At 33.0% G+C, this 17,774-nt stretch overlaps 1 protein-coding gene across 1 annotated transcript; it reads left to right on the top strand.

Annotated features, from left to right (window-relative positions):
• The first annotated feature begins 5,022 nt into the window (after positions 1 to 5,022).
• Positions 5,023 to 12,370, top strand: LOC111985174 (glucomannan 4-beta-mannosyltransferase 2). Its single transcript, XM_024016816.2, has 9 exons — positions 5,023 to 5,769; positions 5,896 to 5,994; positions 6,541 to 6,793; positions 8,842 to 8,952; positions 9,969 to 10,105; positions 10,266 to 10,379; positions 10,541 to 10,740; positions 10,841 to 11,065; positions 11,610 to 12,370. The coding sequence occupies exons 1-9, from the start codon at positions 5,440 to 5,442 to the stop codon at positions 11,770 to 11,772; spliced, it is 1,632 nt and encodes a 543-aa protein (XP_023872584.1). The 5' UTR covers positions 5,023 to 5,439; the 3' UTR covers positions 11,773 to 12,370.
• The last annotated feature ends 5,404 nt before the right edge of the window (positions 12,371 to 17,774 follow it).

The raw sequence follows: 17,774 nt of genomic DNA, 5'->3' as shown, positions 1-17,774 counted from the left end.
AAAATACATTAATTTCAAGCAGAAAGAAGTGGCACTAATTAAGGGGCTTGGCCCTCGATTGTGCTTGTCAATTAGCATAAGCCATTAGGAATTTAGGAGTGTTACTCACCCATATCGCTTTCAAGCAAGTGAGAATCTAAGACAAGGGCCCATATAAATATAAATTGTGAAAAGGAAAATTGAGACAATTTAATGGCATGACAGAAGTATGGATTTATATTTGGTTGAATGACAAATAGGCGCCAAAGAGGGTGCCCAGACGAGCTTGTCATAAGCCACCTCTCGCTCTCTCTCTCTTTTAATAATTATCTAAAAAAAAAAAAGTCTCGTGTGAAGAGAAAGATTTTGCTATTGAATATATTGCTGTTTTTTTTTTATGGGTAGTATTTTTATTTTTTTTATACAAAGTAATATAATTTAAATTTAAAAAAAAGGAATAGATGAAGATTGTTGTTGTTTTTTTTGTTTTTTTACGTGTACTGTTTTTATTTTTATTTTATTTTGACGTGTAGTAATATAATTTAAATAAAAAAAGGATTACATAAAGAGTTTGAGTTGTAATCAAATTAAAATTTTTTATCAACTTATAAATTATAATAATATAAGGATTAGATGAAGAGTTTGGATTGTAATCAAATTAAGATTTTTATCAATTTAGAAATTATAGGAGAAGTAGATAAGTACAAAAAAAAAAATTATATTTATTTTTTTAAAATTCTAAAAAAAATTCTGCAATTTAGTGCAGCCACTTGGCGTAATTACGGCTTTTAAGCCCAACTTTTATTTTATAGTATATGATATAATTTTTCCTTATTTAGTTTCCTACAAGATAAAATTGTTTTCTAGAAAATGTTATTGAAAACCAAGTATATCTCATGCTCAGGTAAATAAGGAAAACAATTATATATCACGCGAAATTAAATAAAAGAAGTCAAAAAGATAGTTTTTCAACTCATTTTAAGGTTGCCATCAAATACAAAAAAATTTGATAATTTTCTAAAAAATATTTTTTTTTTAAAATGATTCACTTTTCAAAAAATGTTAATATCGAAACAAACATAACAATATTTTAATATTTCTTTGTAATAAAATTGAATAGAACTTAACTATAGTGATCGTGTTTGGTGCATTGCAAATGCAGGTGATGTGATCTTTGTTGTAGCAAGCAAATCTAAACAACCGCCGTCACCAAAACTTTGACTACACCACTTTGGACTTTTTTATTGGAAAAAAACCTTCAGGAATTTGAGCAGCTTATAAAATGCCACCAAGGGCGGAGTGATTGAATGAAATAGCCAAAAACGTGAAATTCCTTCTTTAAAAATTAAAACATAAAAAATACTGCATCGATTGTGATAGAATACCGAGAAAATTGAACTAATGTTCGTTTCAGTTTATTTTTGGATGGTTTAGCCCTGACTAGAATAACTCAAGTCGAACTCAATTACTTTAATCTCAAATAAATGGGAGTATTGTAGCTCAAATGATATTTGTTGGTCTATTATTGTGTGTAATATAATTTGCCTCGCATTCTCTTAAAAATTATTATAATTGGAGTTTGTAATGTATTTTGTATTAAAACCTCATTTTCTCCCCTCTTGTGTATGCGCGTTTGATTCTCCGTAAATTAAAAAAAAAAAAAAAAAAAGGTGGCACTTTCTAGTATTTTTGATGGAGATGTTCGAATTTAAAATCTTTTCTCCCCCAATTATCAAATGAGAAGTGTTATCTTTACAATATTTTCACAACACATTATAGGTGGTAAATTGATATTAATTCCAATTTAAACCTACAACTAAAATTAATTTTTTACTCATCAATAACAATTAGTAATAATAAATGCTACAATAAATGGGATTGACCATAAAAATAATACTACAATAAATGCTATTAACTCTATGCCTAGTTATGTCTTTTTCTTTTCTTTTTATAATACGTAAAGGGTTCGGCTTGTGTCTAGTGAAAGTTTTCACTGGACATGTTGGATCTTGGACAAGTGTCCAAATCCTGCCCTTGCCCATACGTAAATTATTGAAACAATATTTATCAATTGTTTCGTTCCCTATCAAAAAGAAAATGGGAAGAAAAAAAAAATACATTAATTTCAAGCAGAAAGAAGTGGCACTAATTAAGGGGCTTGGCCCTCGACTGTGCTTGTCAATTAGCATAAGCCATTAGGAATTTAGGAGTGTTACTCACCCATATCGCTTTCAAGCAAGTGAGAATTAGTTAAAATTATTCCTTCAAACTAGTTTGGATGAATCGCCTTTAATCCATTAGGCAACAATTCAAATGATCAATCATGTGTAATTTAATCACATGACTTATTAAGTCACTTGAACAAAGGGCACACTTGTTAAATAAGTCATATAATTTAAAAACACACATGAATAGTCGTTTGAACTATCACATAGTGTGATTGAGAATTTTTTTGCCCAAGTCAATTTAGAGAGAAATTCTATTTGTAATATAGAACTAATATTTTGTGGTTGTACTCCGTATAAAGTTTTTTTCAACAATACTATAAACACAACAAGTTTTATAACTATTAAAATGTGATATTTTCTAATTAGTGAGCCAAAATGGTCATTTGCCCATTTTGCCCAAAAGATATATTAAAATGCCACTGTCTGAAACTATCTAGCAAAATTTCTCTATTTTGAAACTCGATTTTTAGATGCCACTGTTCTGAAACTATCTAACAAAATGCCTATGTTTTGAAACTTGGTTTTTAGAAAATCGAGTTTCAGTGAAAAACTCGATTTGATAAAAATCAAGTAATGTGAGAAATTTTACATGAAACTCAAGTTTCATGTGTTTTTATTATTATCTTTTTTAAAGTTAGATTTCACATAACTTGATTTTCTAAAAATCGAATTTTTGAAACTCGATTTTTAGAAAATTGAGTTTAAAATATGGGCATTTTGCTAGATAATTTCAGAATATAGACATTTTGCTAGAAAGTTTTGGTAAAATAGGCAAATACCCATTTTAGCCCTAATTAATGCAAATCACTTTTACATGAGATTACCTCTTATATCATTTTTATTGTATATTAATCCCAATGTCATCTTAAAAGTTGTGAAATTTGTCGTAGCTTCCTCAATATTCTTTGGTACAAAATTGAGTTAAATTCGAACTATGGTGACACGTTGCTTACCGTCTTACACCCTCCAAATTTAGTGCTGTTCATGAAGTCAGATCTTATCAAGAAATTTGTCACTTGTAAAGGAAGTGTCCCAGATTTGCTTGCCTAAAGACAAATTTTCTGTTTTCAAAACCAGAAAAGGAGGAAACTTAAAAAATACTACTTCTTCTCCGGAATGAATGTGGAAAAGGAAAGAATGTGCTCTGACATGATTTGTGAGAACTCATAGTGATTTTCTTCTTATTATTAAGAGTTTAAAGTTTAGACCATTTTACAGTTACAGAATCACAATGCACTTAATAAATCAAGCAATTATTTATAGTTGTCGATTAATTGACACACCTGACAGTCTTTAACAGTTAAAACTTGCAGATTCCACGAGCTCCATCTTCTTTACGCGACTGGACACGATCACTAGCCAATCAAAAGAAGCCACACTCTCTTTTTGTGTTTTTCTTTTCTGTGCAAAGCCACTTCATACACATGCAACATGCAGTGGTCCACTAAATAATTTCATGGAGTAGTTCACTTTTATGTCTTTCCTTAGTGTCTGTTTGTCTTCAATTTAAAAAATCAGCTTATTTTACTATGCAATCTATTTTTACTATTATTTTTAATTAATTTTTATCTTTATCTTAGTATTTTTAACAAAAAATTTTTAATTCCAGTAAAATAAACCGACTTCAAAGATCTTTACTGTAAATGACAATGGTGCCCCCTTTACATCAGTGACAAATCTGGTAAAAACTGTAATTAATTATGCAGTCAATTCACTAACAACACTTGCGGTTGGAACAGTTTTTTAGTTTTTATGCTTTCTACAAATTTTATAAGGCAACAAAATGATTATAAAGAGTCATTAAAATAAAAAGAAATTCTGACAAAAAAAAGAAATAAAACTAATTAAACATAAATTAAATAGTACCAAAAAAGTCCGAAACTGACTATAAAAGAACCTATGTCTCTCTCTCCATCAATTGCTCATCTCTCTCTCTCTCTCCCTCTCCGTCTCTCTCTCTGCGCCTCTCACTCTCTCTCTCTTCCTCTTACAATGCCCCAATACTGCTCTGTCTCTGTTTCATATCTATAGAAATTAAGAAAGGGTAAGTATTGGCTGGCATAGATTGTGAGAGAGGAGGCTTGGAGAGAGCAGAAAATTGAGATTTTTCTGTACTTGCCATTTCAGGGAAGAGAGAGAGATCTGTAGCACTAGTACCCACTACTTTTTTCTGCAAATCCTTGTCAATTTAAGTCACTGAGCCGCTTATTAGTTTCCCAACTCTACCACATTCTGTGCATTTATAAACCCAAATTAGAGAGATCTACTTGGGGGGTTTTAAGTAGGCATACTGGACACGATCACTAGCCAATCAAAAGAAGCCACACTCTCTTTTTGTGTTTTTCTTTTCTGTGCAAAGCCACTTCATACACATGCAACATGCAGTGGTCCACTAAATAATTTCATGGAGTAGTTCACTTCTATGTCTTTCCTTGGTGTCTGTTTGTCTTCAGTTTAAAAAGTTAGGTTATTTTACTATGCAATTTATTTTTGTTATTATTTTTAACTAATTTTTATTTTTATGGACTTCAAACATATCTTTATTGTAAATGACAATGGTGCCCTCTTTATATCAGTGACAAATCTGGTAAAAACTGTAATTAATTATGCAGTCAATTCACTAACAACACTTGCGGTTGGAACAGTTTTTTAGTTTTTATGCTTTCTACAAATTTTATAAGGCAACAAAATGATTATAAAGAGTCATTAAAATAAAAAGAAATTCTGACAAAAAAAAGAAATAAAACTAATTAAACATAAATTAAATAGTACCAAAAAAGTCCGAAACTGACTATAAAAGAACCTATGTCTCTCTCTCCATCAATTGCTCATCTCTCTCTCTCTCTCCCTCTCCGTCTCTCTCTCTGCGCCTCTCACTCTCTCTCTCTTCCTCTTACAATGCCCCAATACTGCTCTGTCTCTGTTTCATATCTATAGAAATTAAGAAAGGGTAAGTATTGGCTGGCATAGATTGTGAGAGAGGAGGCTTGGAGAGAGCAGAAAATTGAGATTTTTCTGTACTTGCCATTTCAGGGAAGAGAGAGAGAGATCTGTAGCACTAGTACCCACAACTTTTTTCTGCAAATCCTTGTCAATTTAAGTCACTGAGCCGCTTATTAGTTTCCCAACTCTACCACATTCTGTGCATTTATAAACCCAAATTAGAGAGATCTACTTGGGGGGTTTTAAGTAGGCATAAAAAGCTTTTTACCAGTGAGAGAGTGAGAGAGAAATGGCTGAAATTACACAAAAGCTTGTGTTGCCAGAGACATTCCAAGGGGTGAGAGATGAGCTTGCCGGACAAATTGGCATGATGTGGGAGCTTATCAAAGCACCATTGATAGTCCCTCTGCTGAGACTTGGTGTGTACATTTGCTTAGCCATGTCACTCATGCTCTTCATGGAGAGGGTTTACATGGGTATTGTCATAATCCTAGTCAAGCTCTTCTGGAAGAAACCAGAAAAACGTTACAACTACGAGCCCATACAAGATGATGAGGAACTGGGCGGCTCCAATTTCCCTGTGGTTCTTGTCCAAATCCCAATGTTCAATGAAAGAGAGGTCCGGTTTATGTTTACTTTAAGTTTGCTGTTTTTAACATTGTAGTTCTCTTTTTGATGGTTTTTATGTTTCTGGGTTTCTGAGAAAGCTCTAAAGTTTGGTTCTTTTTGTTGTTTTTGACCCCAGGTTTACAAGGTCTCCATTGGTGCAGCATGCGGACTTTCATGGCCGTCGGATCGTCTCGTGATCCAAGTCCTCGATGATTCAACTGACCCTGCTGTCAAGGTATTTCCCGTGTGTCTTTTTTTGCTGTATACGTACTCCATACGTCAAAGCCATCAAATCACTCCCTAAAATTAAAAAAAAATTTCATTTAATTTTGCTTTAGCTAGTCTTTAATTTGGCACTAACAATTTTTTTTTTCCTTAATTTGTTGTACAAGTATTGCAATTTTCTTTTTTCCTGTGATGTGGGTCAATTCTGAATTACTTTTTTGCTGAAATATGCATTCAATTCCCAAATTATGCATCTTTGCATTCCTTCCTAATGATTTCAGCCTCTTTTTTATTTTTATTTTTATTTTCTGGGTCTATTTGTTTTTGACTTTTTTTTTTATTAATTCAATTCACAGGAGCATTTTCTCTTATGTTGTGTCACATTTCATAGTCCTTTAAATGCCCAATTCTAAAAACCAACATCATTGTGCTTTGTAAACATCAAATTCCTGATCTGGGCTCTACTACTAAGACCAATTTATGATGTTAAAAAAAAAAAGTGTTTCATTTTTTTTTTGGCATTATATTAATCACCCAAAAATAAATAAAATTACAGCAAATGATTGAGCTAGAATGCCAAAGATGGGCTAGCAAAGGCATAAACATAAGGTACCAAATTAGAGAGACCAGGGGTGGATACAAAGCTGGTGCTCTCAAAGAAGGCCTCAAGAGAAGCTACGTTAAACACTGCGAATATGTGGTCATTTTCGACGCTGATTTCAGGCCTGAGCCTGATTTTCTAAGGCGAGCCATTCCTTTCTTGATCCATAACCCTGAAATTGCTCTGGTTCAAGCTCGCTGGAGATTTGGTAAGCTCTCAAAAACACAAAGATATTGATCCATATTTTGGCCATTAATCACGGTCCATTTAATAGGTTTTTATTATCTTTGGTATTTGTATTATAAAGTGTCGGTGCTCTTTGCTCCGTCTCTTTTGGTTTATAATAAGTATTTGGACTTTCATAGTTTTTTTTTTGTTTTTTTTGTTACTTTCACTGTTTCAATTTAGTCTGCTAGAGCCTAGAATGGTTTGCAGACCTGAATGGCGTGCGATGGGGCCCACTAATGTGCAACCATAAATCACGGTGTGGAACCCAACAGTAGAGTCCACTGGGACCTGGGGCTCCTTGATTTTGACACTTGTTTGTCTATAGGCCGTACATCACGGGCCATGGGTCCCATAATTGGATAGTAGAATTCGGGAACCAAAACGTTCATGCGTTTTTTTTTTTTTTTTTTTGAAAAAAAAAGAAAAAGAAGAAGACAAAATATGATTAGTTGGACATATTATATTATGGTATTTTATTTAATCTTAGGAGTTTTTAGTGACCATTAATTAATTAATAATGAGGATTTGTGTCCAGTCATAGGAACAGATAATCTGTTGGACATAAATGCCCCCCGCACCAAATTTTTTAGCTCTTAATTAGGTTAATGAGAAATTCTTTTTTGTCCTGAAATGACGCAAGTGTCCTAAACCTTAGACCAAGAGTCGAACCACTGTCAGTTTCTGTTTTTTTACTTTTTATTCCAGGATAACAGTGCTAAAAGTTGGGGTAGGTTTGTCATTTTGTTGAAAAGAACCAGAATGGTTATTTGTAATTGTCAATGTAGGAATGTACTGCCTTTACCAACGATTCAGATCTGTTGTACGGATCACATGGTCAACTCTCTTGGTACAGTGAAAAGTGTAAAAGTTGAAGGGTTAATTTGTCATTTCAGTTTGGGAACCAAATTCAGCAGCACCACTTTCCACGTGCTCTTTATTATAAATACGTAATTTGGATAGATTTTGGTAGATTTAGCTTATGTCGGTGGTGTTTTACATATATTTTTCTCGTATCATTAGTTTTTTATTTTATTTATTTTATAAATTAGGTTCGGATTGAACAAACTCACATTTTTTATTCGAGCACAACATACTTTACTATTTTTTTTTTTTTTGGAGAGTTTCATAATTTATGGCTTCCAAACTAAAACATCAATCAATTTTTGGTATAAACAAGAATTGAACCTTAAATTTTTTATTTAACTATTAGAGATTTTATTAGTTAAACTAATAAAAACTGCCAATTTTGGTAATTTTTGGATTTTTTTTTGTGATACTTTTTCTTCTTTTGGGGGAGGAGGGAAATGATTCTTTACATAATTGAACAAAAAGTGTGGTATATAAAAAATAAAATGGGAAAAAATAGCAAGTGGACAGTACCATAGGCCCAGTTGTGGACCTTACTCTGGCTGCCGACACATGGATTGTTTGTAATGTATACTCTCACTCCATAGTGCTCCCCTATGACGTGGCAAATTATAATTTGAGTCACGTGAGGACAAAAGGTAAATGGCTCAGCATCATGTGATGATTTTTTTTATTTCCTCTCCTTCTTTTTTGTTTTTTTCTCTTATCTCTATTTTAATATGTGGGCAAATGACAATGGCGTATTTGTCACATTGTTTAGAATCAAATGGGAGATCGCCAGCCCACCAGTCTCACGGGATTCGGGAGGGTGGGTCCGTGGCAGATTTCTCCCCCTTTGTTTAGTTCAACTTTGAGTCTCTTTGACCCTTCTTTTTAGCACAACAAGATAGACATTTCGGGGGTGTTTGGTAGAGTAGTTTGAAAATTGTAGTTTGTAGTTTTTTGAAATACGTATGGGTGAAAAAGTGTGTTGAAATGCGTAAAATGCTGTTTAAAAACTAAAAAATGTGTGCTTTAAACCTTTTAAGCACAAAGTACTAGTTCTTTGACCATGCCTTTGCTTATGAATATATGTACCATTTTTATGATATCTAATCTGATAATAAATAAAATCAATATCGAGGTGGTAGTGATGGATTTTGTTTATTTCAATGGTTGCAGTGAATGCTGATGAGTGCTTGTTGACAAGGATGCAAGAGATGTCACTGGATTACCATTTCACAGTTGAACAAGAAGTTGGGTCTGCAACACACGCTTTCTTTGGTTTTAATGGTAACCACCTTAAATTAATATGAATTAATGTCTAGTCATACTTATTCAATGTTCACAAGCTAGATTAGATTAAGGAATTGAATTGATTTTGATGTACTAGTTCCATGGACACAAGGTAGACTCTATCAACTATGCTTTAAAAGTATAATATATAATTAAAAAAAGAACCTACAAGATTGGACATCATGTGACAGAACTGGTCCAAAGTATTGGAACTGAAGAGAACTTATAATGTGGACAGCTACATGTATTTATGGTTAGTGAACGTGATAGGAGCAGGTGAGGTCAAGTCTTTAGGAAAAAGATGAGTTCACCAACTCTACAAGATTATTTAATAAGTTTATACCATTTTCTCAGAGTATGAAAATGATGTTCTTGTAAACACTGTCATTGTCATAATCATCATTATCATGATTCAATATATGGATTATGAGTCTTGGAAAGAATTTTAGGTAAAATTCTTGGAACACCGATTTTTCTTGCAATTTATGATTTTGGGCTCAAATTTAAACCATTGCAATGATCTGAAATTTCACAATGAGTCAAAATTGAATGTGTCATGATGATCAGTGGGGAAATTTGGGTCAAGGGTCATGCTAATATGTTGTTAACTTCCACCAGGAATTTAATTCATTCTTGACTGGTTATCCAGGAGTAGTTAAGGATTTAAAGAAAATAATAAGAAATCGCATTTATTAAAAATTCCAATGTACTTCTTTCAATGTTAATGTTATACATGGTATAGCACTAACAAAATTATTCTACCATTCAGAATACCTTAGAAGAATCACAAACGATAAACCATGAACCAAAGGCATTTGCTAGGACAGAACACCTGTGCTTTGGAAGCTATATGTACATCAATAACTTTAAAAGAGCTTAATATGTGTACCACTAATATTCTGAGATGATAAATTTCAAATTAGTTCTATATTGACAATCACCACACCCTTTCAATCATGTGCAATGTTTTTGCTATCTATAATGAATTGTTTTATGCATATGAATTAATGAAGGGACTGCTGGTGTCTGGAGAATTGCTGCTATCAATGATGCGGGTGGTTGGAAAGACCGAACTACAGTGGAGGATATGGACCTTGCTGTCCGCGCTAGTCTTAAGGGATGGAAATTTTTGTACCTTGGCGACCTTCAGGTATCTACCATTGCAAAAATGAAGTTATTATTCTATTTGTCTGAGATTAACTAAAGTCACAAAATGAATTCTGCCTTCTATTGTATCTTAGCCATATCATACAAACTTGTATATTAGCGGGTTACGGCATTTGCTAAATTACCAATTAACTTTGTCGTAGGTGAAAAGTGAGCTTCCTAGCACTTTCAAAGCCTTCCGTTTCCAGCAGCACCGGTGGTCCTGTGGTCCTGCTAATCTGTTTAGGAAAATGGTGATGGAGATAATTAGAAATAAGGTCAGTTCTATTTATGATATGCTATCGAAGAATACGAGACTTATAAAATTATCTAGTTTTGTTGGCAAACAATTTGGGCCCTTCTTTTTCTTAGCTTCTAAGTTCTAATGTTATTTATTTTCTAAGTTCTAATGTTATTTATTTTGTAAACATTACTGCAGAAAGTAGGGTTTTGGAAGAAAGTGTACGTCATTTACAGTTTCTTCTTTGTTCGGAAGATCATAGCCCATATGGTTACCTTCTCCTTTTACTGTGTTGTACTTCCCCTGACTATCTTGATTCCTGAAGTTCATGTTCCAATCTGGGGAGCTGTTTATATTCCTTCAGTCATCACCATTCTTAATTCAGTAGGAACTCCAAGGTCTGATTTACTGTATAAATTTGTTTAATCATCCATTTTCTTAGATATTCTAGTCCCCATATCAAGAACTCCTTTTGCTTAAGTAGTCTCAATCTTGCAGGTCAATTCACTTACTTTTCTACTGGATTCTTTTTGAGAATGTGATGTCAATGCACCGGACGAAGGCAACCTGGATTGGTCTGCTAGAAGCTGTGAGGGCCAATGAATGGGTTGTCACTGAAAAACTTGGAGATTCTGCTACCAAGAACAAATCAGGAGATGCTTCAAAGAACAAGACAAACGCCAAATCAGCTCCTAAAAGACTACGATTTAAATTTGCAGATAGGTAAAATTTTGTTTAAACTCATAAATCTATCTGTATAGACTGCAATCAGCATGGTAGTTAGTATAAACAAAATTTAAGATTCTCTGACCATTTCAAGTTGGAGATCTTGATAAACAAATAGTACTCCCCCCTCTCTACTATTCTCTTTGAGACACACATGAATACTGGCAGGGAGAGGGAAATATGTACTACCCACAAAATGACGTAGGGCCACACAGGAAATTCCATGTGTTGGACCAAAATAAATTTTTCCAAAACTGCCAACTCCACAACTCTAGAAAATAATTTGTGGTGATTAGTTTACTATTTTTCTTTTTCTATTTTCAATTGCAGAAAGTCAGCAGTTTTTTTCTACTTAATCTTCACCTAGAGTGATGGTTCATCATCAACAATTAAACTTTTGGGATAAGTGATAGTTTATCATCAACAATTTTGCTTCTAGGCCATGCAACTGTTGTGTGTGAGTGTAAAAATCAAGGTGAAGGGTGTGTATATATTTCCTAACATGCATTTCCTTTTTTTGTTCCTTCTTGGTTATGAACAGGCTCAACACATTGGAGCTGGGATTTGCAGCTTTCCTCTTCTTCTGTGGATGCTATGACTATGTCCATGGGAAGCACAACTACTTCATATACCTTTTCCTCCAAACCGTTAGCTTCCTCATTGCAGGTTTTGGCTACATTGGCACCATCATCCCCAGCTCTTAGTGGCTGTATTCCTAAATTATATACATTAAATTGGTGCATCATTTTAGTGTTTGTCCTGCCGTGTCCATATCTTTCATCCCAACAACAAATTATATATTGCGGAAAGGGGTTGAGCAACCATTGATTGCGATTTGTAGTATGTCAACTTATTCAAGAAGAGTTCATTCGTCATATTGGACAAGAAAGGTTATTGCCGTGCTTTCCTCAGGATATGTCATCTAATTACTCAAGTGATATTGGAAAATAACAAAAAGAAAGGGTTCACATTACTGGGAAAACACCTTATACAGAACCAAGTACAAGGAAGAAGCTGAAACAGCATATTTGTTTAGACAACAAGGAGACTGTTATTTAATTTGTTTTGATAGATTGTAATTGTGAGATTTTCTTCTTTTTTTTATTTCCTATTTGTTAGTTTTCCTTAGCTTTGGTGAATAATCCAAGCAATCAAAAGGGTGAACTTGTAATCAAAGTATTTGTAGGCTTAAGCCTTCATATGCCGCTTTGGTTTTTAATGTGTCAAAGTCCATAGTTAAGGGTGGAGAATATTTTACCAAAAGCAACAATTGCTATTTAGATTTCCTTTGAAAGATTGCAATAGTTTGTCTATTTTTATCAAAATCAAATTTACTGATTTTCTTCTAGCAAATGAATACTTACTCGTTGCTCCTATAAAAAAATCAGTCGTTCCTCAATTATATAAAAGCTCCCAAGTTGTTAATGATATTGATAACTAGTATGTGATATATTTTCTGCAGTTGGTGTTTTTTCTCTAGGCATATTACCTCTCTTTCTATAAGATTATGTGCTTTAATTTTTGGGTTTTACTAACATGTGCCATAAAGGCATACATTAGTAAACCATTTTATGAAACTTTTTATGGAAAATTGAAAAAGTGATTAACTGTTTTGACAGTTTTTTTAATTCCCTATAAAATTTTCTTAAAATAGATTATTAATGTATGCTTTTAGGACATATATTAACTGGACTCTTAATTTGTATGTAAAAGAGGGCATAAGGGAACATTTTCATGTCTCTTGTCATGCCTTGTCCCAATCATATATAGGTAAGATGGCACGAATTGCGTTTTATGATTCCATGCTATCAGTGGTCACCTTTTGGCTTACTTCTTGTTACCATGATGTCAAGGGTAGCATTGTTTAAAACTTGAGGTTTATGCATTACTTCTTGTGGAAGTGTCATTATCTTTTGTATCCTTTTCCTTTACTTGAACCAATGATAGTGAGAGAGAGAGAGAGAGAGAGAAAGACTTGCACACAATTATAATATCCAATGGAGGTAGTACATAAGTTATAGTACAAGAGCTAGTATCATAGAGGGCACATTAAGTTTATTTGAACCACTGGTAACTGGTAAGGGCAAGAATTGTTTTTAATTAAAATTTGGAAAGATACCAATAATTGGCTTCTTTAAAATATCACTTTTTAATGCATGCCATATATTATGGAAACTTCCAAAGCAAGTTGTTCTGATAGCCTTGTCATGAAAAGATAAATGTCACAAGCAGTGGACTTAGGGGCCCAACTGCTTTGCATCATTAGCCCTTTATGCCCTTGAAAAGAACAAAGTAATTCACCATAGGTTCTGATAAAAGAGGGGAAAACAAACATAAAGCATAAATCAACACTGAAAATGCACTGTGCCATTGCCAATTGGAATGTTCACTGATTACAACTATATAATTAAGTGTTTTTTATTCTTTATTTTCTTCATGGGGGTCAGACCCATGTTAACTTTAATTACCGACAAAATATAGGAAAATATTTCGAATATTTTGTGACTTAACACAAGCTAAGATTCTAAGTTTGCAGTCAGACTGAAAGACCCATAAGTCATAATATAATTTTCCTCCAATGATAAAGCAGATCACAATGAACCTTATACTAACCCATTTGGCTTTTCGATTATGAACCAGATCTCATTCAATAACTTTTTATGGTCATAAACTAGGACTTTTATTCAGCAAAAAAAAAAAAAAAACTAGGACTTTAATATTCCATTCATAATATCAGAAGCACTCCTATTGCCAACCAGTCATGGGTGAATGACATAATTATAACAATCCACAAGGTGGTTCCTACTTCCTACCAAACGTTAAAAGAAAAATAAAATCCAGTAGTTAGGCATTATTACTGTAGTGTGAGGACCAACCAACCAGGCTACATTTCCCTTTCAATTAATATGGAAAAAGCATGTATGCTTGTTTGAGATAAGTTTTTAATACATTTTTGTCTTAAATTTTTCTAAAATTCGTGTCTTGCTACAGATCATTTTTCTCACATTGCGTGGATCTCGCACATGACACGCTATTGTTATTAAACAAAAAAAAAAGTTGTAAATACATTTTTATCTTAAACTTTTTAAAAAGAGGTGTTGCGACAGATCATTTTTCTCACACTGCATGGATCTCGTACATGACACGCTATCAAGAAAATAGATCTGTGGAAGCTACTTATCCCCTATGCAATTTGTTACCGTTTATAGAATGTAGATGAGTTGTCTTTTTCAACTTCCATTCCATTCTGTTGTTTAATAATAGTATTTGAAAGTGAATTTTTTAAGTTGGATGAGGTAGAGTTCTTAACGAATACTATAAATAAATAAATAAATAAATAAACAAAAGAAAAATAGAAAGTGGAAATGTGGAATACAAAATTTCACTTGGGATTAATTATATTACAAGATTGCTTAGGTGCTTTTCCACCTGAGAGGTTTTTCCAAATATTTGATCCAATGATGTGTAAAGGCCGACAATCACAGCTAACATTTCGCAATGTCATATGCAAAGTGGTTTTCTATGACGTTTACCTTTGCATCTCTCACCCACACAGCAAGTCTCGGACAATGAGCAGTAATCTGGGGAAGGTTTTCCTGGAAATTGCTTCTTCTTCTTCCTCTAAAATTCCAAGTCATCATACCATTTAATGTTTTATCCAATTGTCTTTTTCGTCATAGGCTTGTCTTGAAAACTACCTTCCAACTTCAACATTTTTATTTTCTTTCTTTCTTTCTTGAAAATTAGTTTTGATATCTTTCACTTTTCAAATTTATGTCATTTTGTTGGATTTAATGGTCGAACCAAGACATCAATCAATTTTTAGCGTAAGCGAAAATTGAATCTCAAATTTATCATTCAATCATCAAAGACTTTGTGGGTTTCAATTAACTCAACGGATAAAATTTCTGATGGTTAAATAAGAGATATGGGGATCAATTTTTACCTACACCAAAAATTGATTCGTACCAGTTGCGTTAAAAATGAATCTTGAATAATTAAATTGAAAAGAACATGCAATTTATAATATTTTTTTTAAATAGACAGGCAAAAGTTTTTTCTTTCTTATGATAGGGAAAAAAATTAATTCAACGCATAATATTTAATTTACTGCTTCATAAATAGAAAGATAAGGAAAAAAAAACACACACACTATCTACTGACACAAACGCACGTGCCTCCAGGCTCACACAAGAGAATCATTTGAGAAGTCACCCCAATATATGAATATTTTTATATATGGTGAATGAGAGGTTACATTATAAATTTTGTTTTGTCAGGCCCTGTCACGTGGGCTGCTGAATATGGAGTGTTTTTGTATTTTCTCATAAACGGTTCCAATTTTCAGCTCGAATTATAAAATGAAAGCATCCACATATCACGTTACGTTTGATGCCCATAATTTGTGTACACCTTAGCCTTAGGCCCATTATCTCCTACATGGGGTCAGCTATTTAATGTAAATATTCGGCACCTTCGTTTGAAATATTCTCTTCTTGTTTGCTATGCAGTAATTGGACCGATTTGATAGCAACCAAACCCCAACGCCGAGTCACTATTATATGATTCCAAATAGCCAAAAAAATGTTGTGCTGTTTGAAAACTTGTGACAAAGTTAATTATTTAGGATAAGAGAAAGTTTCATATGCAGAGGAAAAGAACAAAGTAATTCACCATAGGTTCTGATAAAAGAGGGGAAAACAAACATAAAGCATAAATCAACACTGAAAATGCACTGTGCCATTGCCAATTGGAATGTTCACTGATTACAACTATATAATTAAGTGTTTTTTATTCTTTATTTTCTTCATGGGGGTCAGACCCATGTTAACTTTAATTACCGACAAAATATAGGAAAATATTTCGAATATTTTGTGACTTAACACAAGCTAAGATTCTAAGTTTGCAGTCAGACTGAAAGACCCATAAGTCATAATATAATTTTCCTCCAGTGATAAAGCAGATCACAATGAACCTTATACTAACCCATTTGGCTTTTCGATTATGAACCAGATCTCATTCAATAACTTTTTATGGTCATAAACTAGGACTTTTATTCAAAAAAAAAAAAAAAAACTAGGACTTTTATATTCCATTCATAATATCAGAAGCACTCCTATTGCCAACCAGTCATGGGTGAATGACATAATTATAACAATCCACAAGGTGGTTCCTACTTCCTGCCAAACGTTAAAAGAAAAATAAAATCCAGTAGTTAGGCATTATTACTGTAGTGTGAGGACCAACCAACCAGGCTACATTTCCCTTTCAATTAATATGGAAAAAGCATGTATGCTTGTTTGAGATAAGTTTTTAATACATTTTTATCTTAAATTTTTCTAAAATACGTGTCTTGCGACAGATCATTTTTCTCACACTGCATGGATCTCGTACATGACACGCTATCAAGAAAATAGATCTGTGGAAGCTACTTATCCCCTATGCAATTTGTTACCGTTTATAGAATGTAGATGAGTTGTCTTTTTCAACTTCCGTTCCATTCTGTTGTTTAATAATAGTATTTGAAAGTGAATTTTTTAAGTTGGGTGAGGTAGAGTTCTTAACGAAGACTATAAAAAATAAATAAATAAATAAACAAAAGAAAAATAGAAAGTGGAAATGTGGAATACAAAATTTCACTTGGGATTAATTATATTACAAGATTGCTTAGGTGCTTTTCCATCTGAGAGGTTTTTCCAAATATTTGATCCAATGATGTGTAAAGGCCGACAATCACAGCTAACATTTCCCAATGTCATATGCAAAGTGGTTTTCTATGACGTTTAACTTTGCATCTCTCACCCACACAACAAGTCTCGGACAATGAGCAGTAATCTGGGGAAGGTTTTCCTGGAAATTGCTTCTTCTTCTTCCTCTAAAATTCCAAAGTCATCATACCATTTAATGTTTTATCCAATTGTCTTTTTCGTCATAGGCTTGTTTTATCCATTTAATGTTTTATTTTTTTTCTTTCTTTCTTTCTTGAAAATTAGTTTTGATATCTTTCACTTTTCAAATTTATGTCATTTTGTTGGATTTAATAGTCGAACCAAGACATCAATCAATTTTTAGCGTAAGCGAAAATTGAATCTCAAATTTATCATTCAATCATCAAAGACTTTGTGGGTTTCAATTAGCTTAACGGATAAAATTTCTGATGGTTAAATAAGAGATCTGGGGATCAATTTTTACCAACACCAAAAATTGATTCGTACCAGTTGCGTTAAAAATGAATCTTGAATAATTAAATTGAAAAGAACATGCAATTTATAATATTTTTTCTAAATAGACAGGCAAAAGTTTTTTCTTTCTTATGATAGGGAAAAAAAATTAATTCAACGCATAATATTTAATTTACTGCTTCATAAATAGAAAGATAAGGGAAAAAAAAACACACACACACTATCTACTGACACAAACGCACGTGCCTCCAGGCTCACACAAGAGAATCATTTGAGAAGTCACCCCAATATATGAATATTTTTATATATGGTGAATGAGAGGTTACATTATAAATTTTGTTTTGTCAGGCCCTATCACGTGGGCTGCTGAATAGGGAGTGTTTTTGTATTTTCTCATAAACGGTTCCAATTTCCAGCTCGAATTATAAAATGAAAGCATCCACATATCACGTTACGTTTGATGCCCATAATTTGTGTACACCTTAGCCTTAGGCCCATTATCTCCTACATGGGGTCAGCTATTT

This window comes from Quercus suber, unplaced genomic scaffold (genome assembly GCF_002906115.3).
Source record: "Quercus suber isolate HL8 unplaced genomic scaffold, Cork oak 2.0 scaffold_65, whole genome shotgun sequence".
NCBI lineage: Eukaryota > Viridiplantae > Streptophyta > Magnoliopsida > Fagales > Fagaceae > Quercus > Quercus suber.
The sequence above is the reverse complement of the archived record's forward strand: the minus strand, read 5'-3'. Positions and strand labels throughout refer to the sequence as shown.

What these genes read in the sequence shown, in the direction of transcription:
- LOC111985174 (XM_024016816.2), top strand. Translation starts at nt 5,440, where the DNA reads ATGGCTGAAATTACACAAAAGCTTGTGTTGCCAGAGACATTCCAAGGG. An exon ending in CAACTGACCCTGCTGTCAAG is followed by an intron (nt 5,995 to 6,540) that starts GTATTTCCCGTG and finishes ATAAAATTACAG; the next exon opens with CAAATGATTGAGCTAGAATG. An exon ending in TGGAGATAATTAGAAATAAG is followed by an intron (nt 10,380 to 10,540) that starts GTCAGTTCTATT and finishes ACATTACTGCAG; the next exon opens with AAAGTAGGGTTTTGGAAGAA.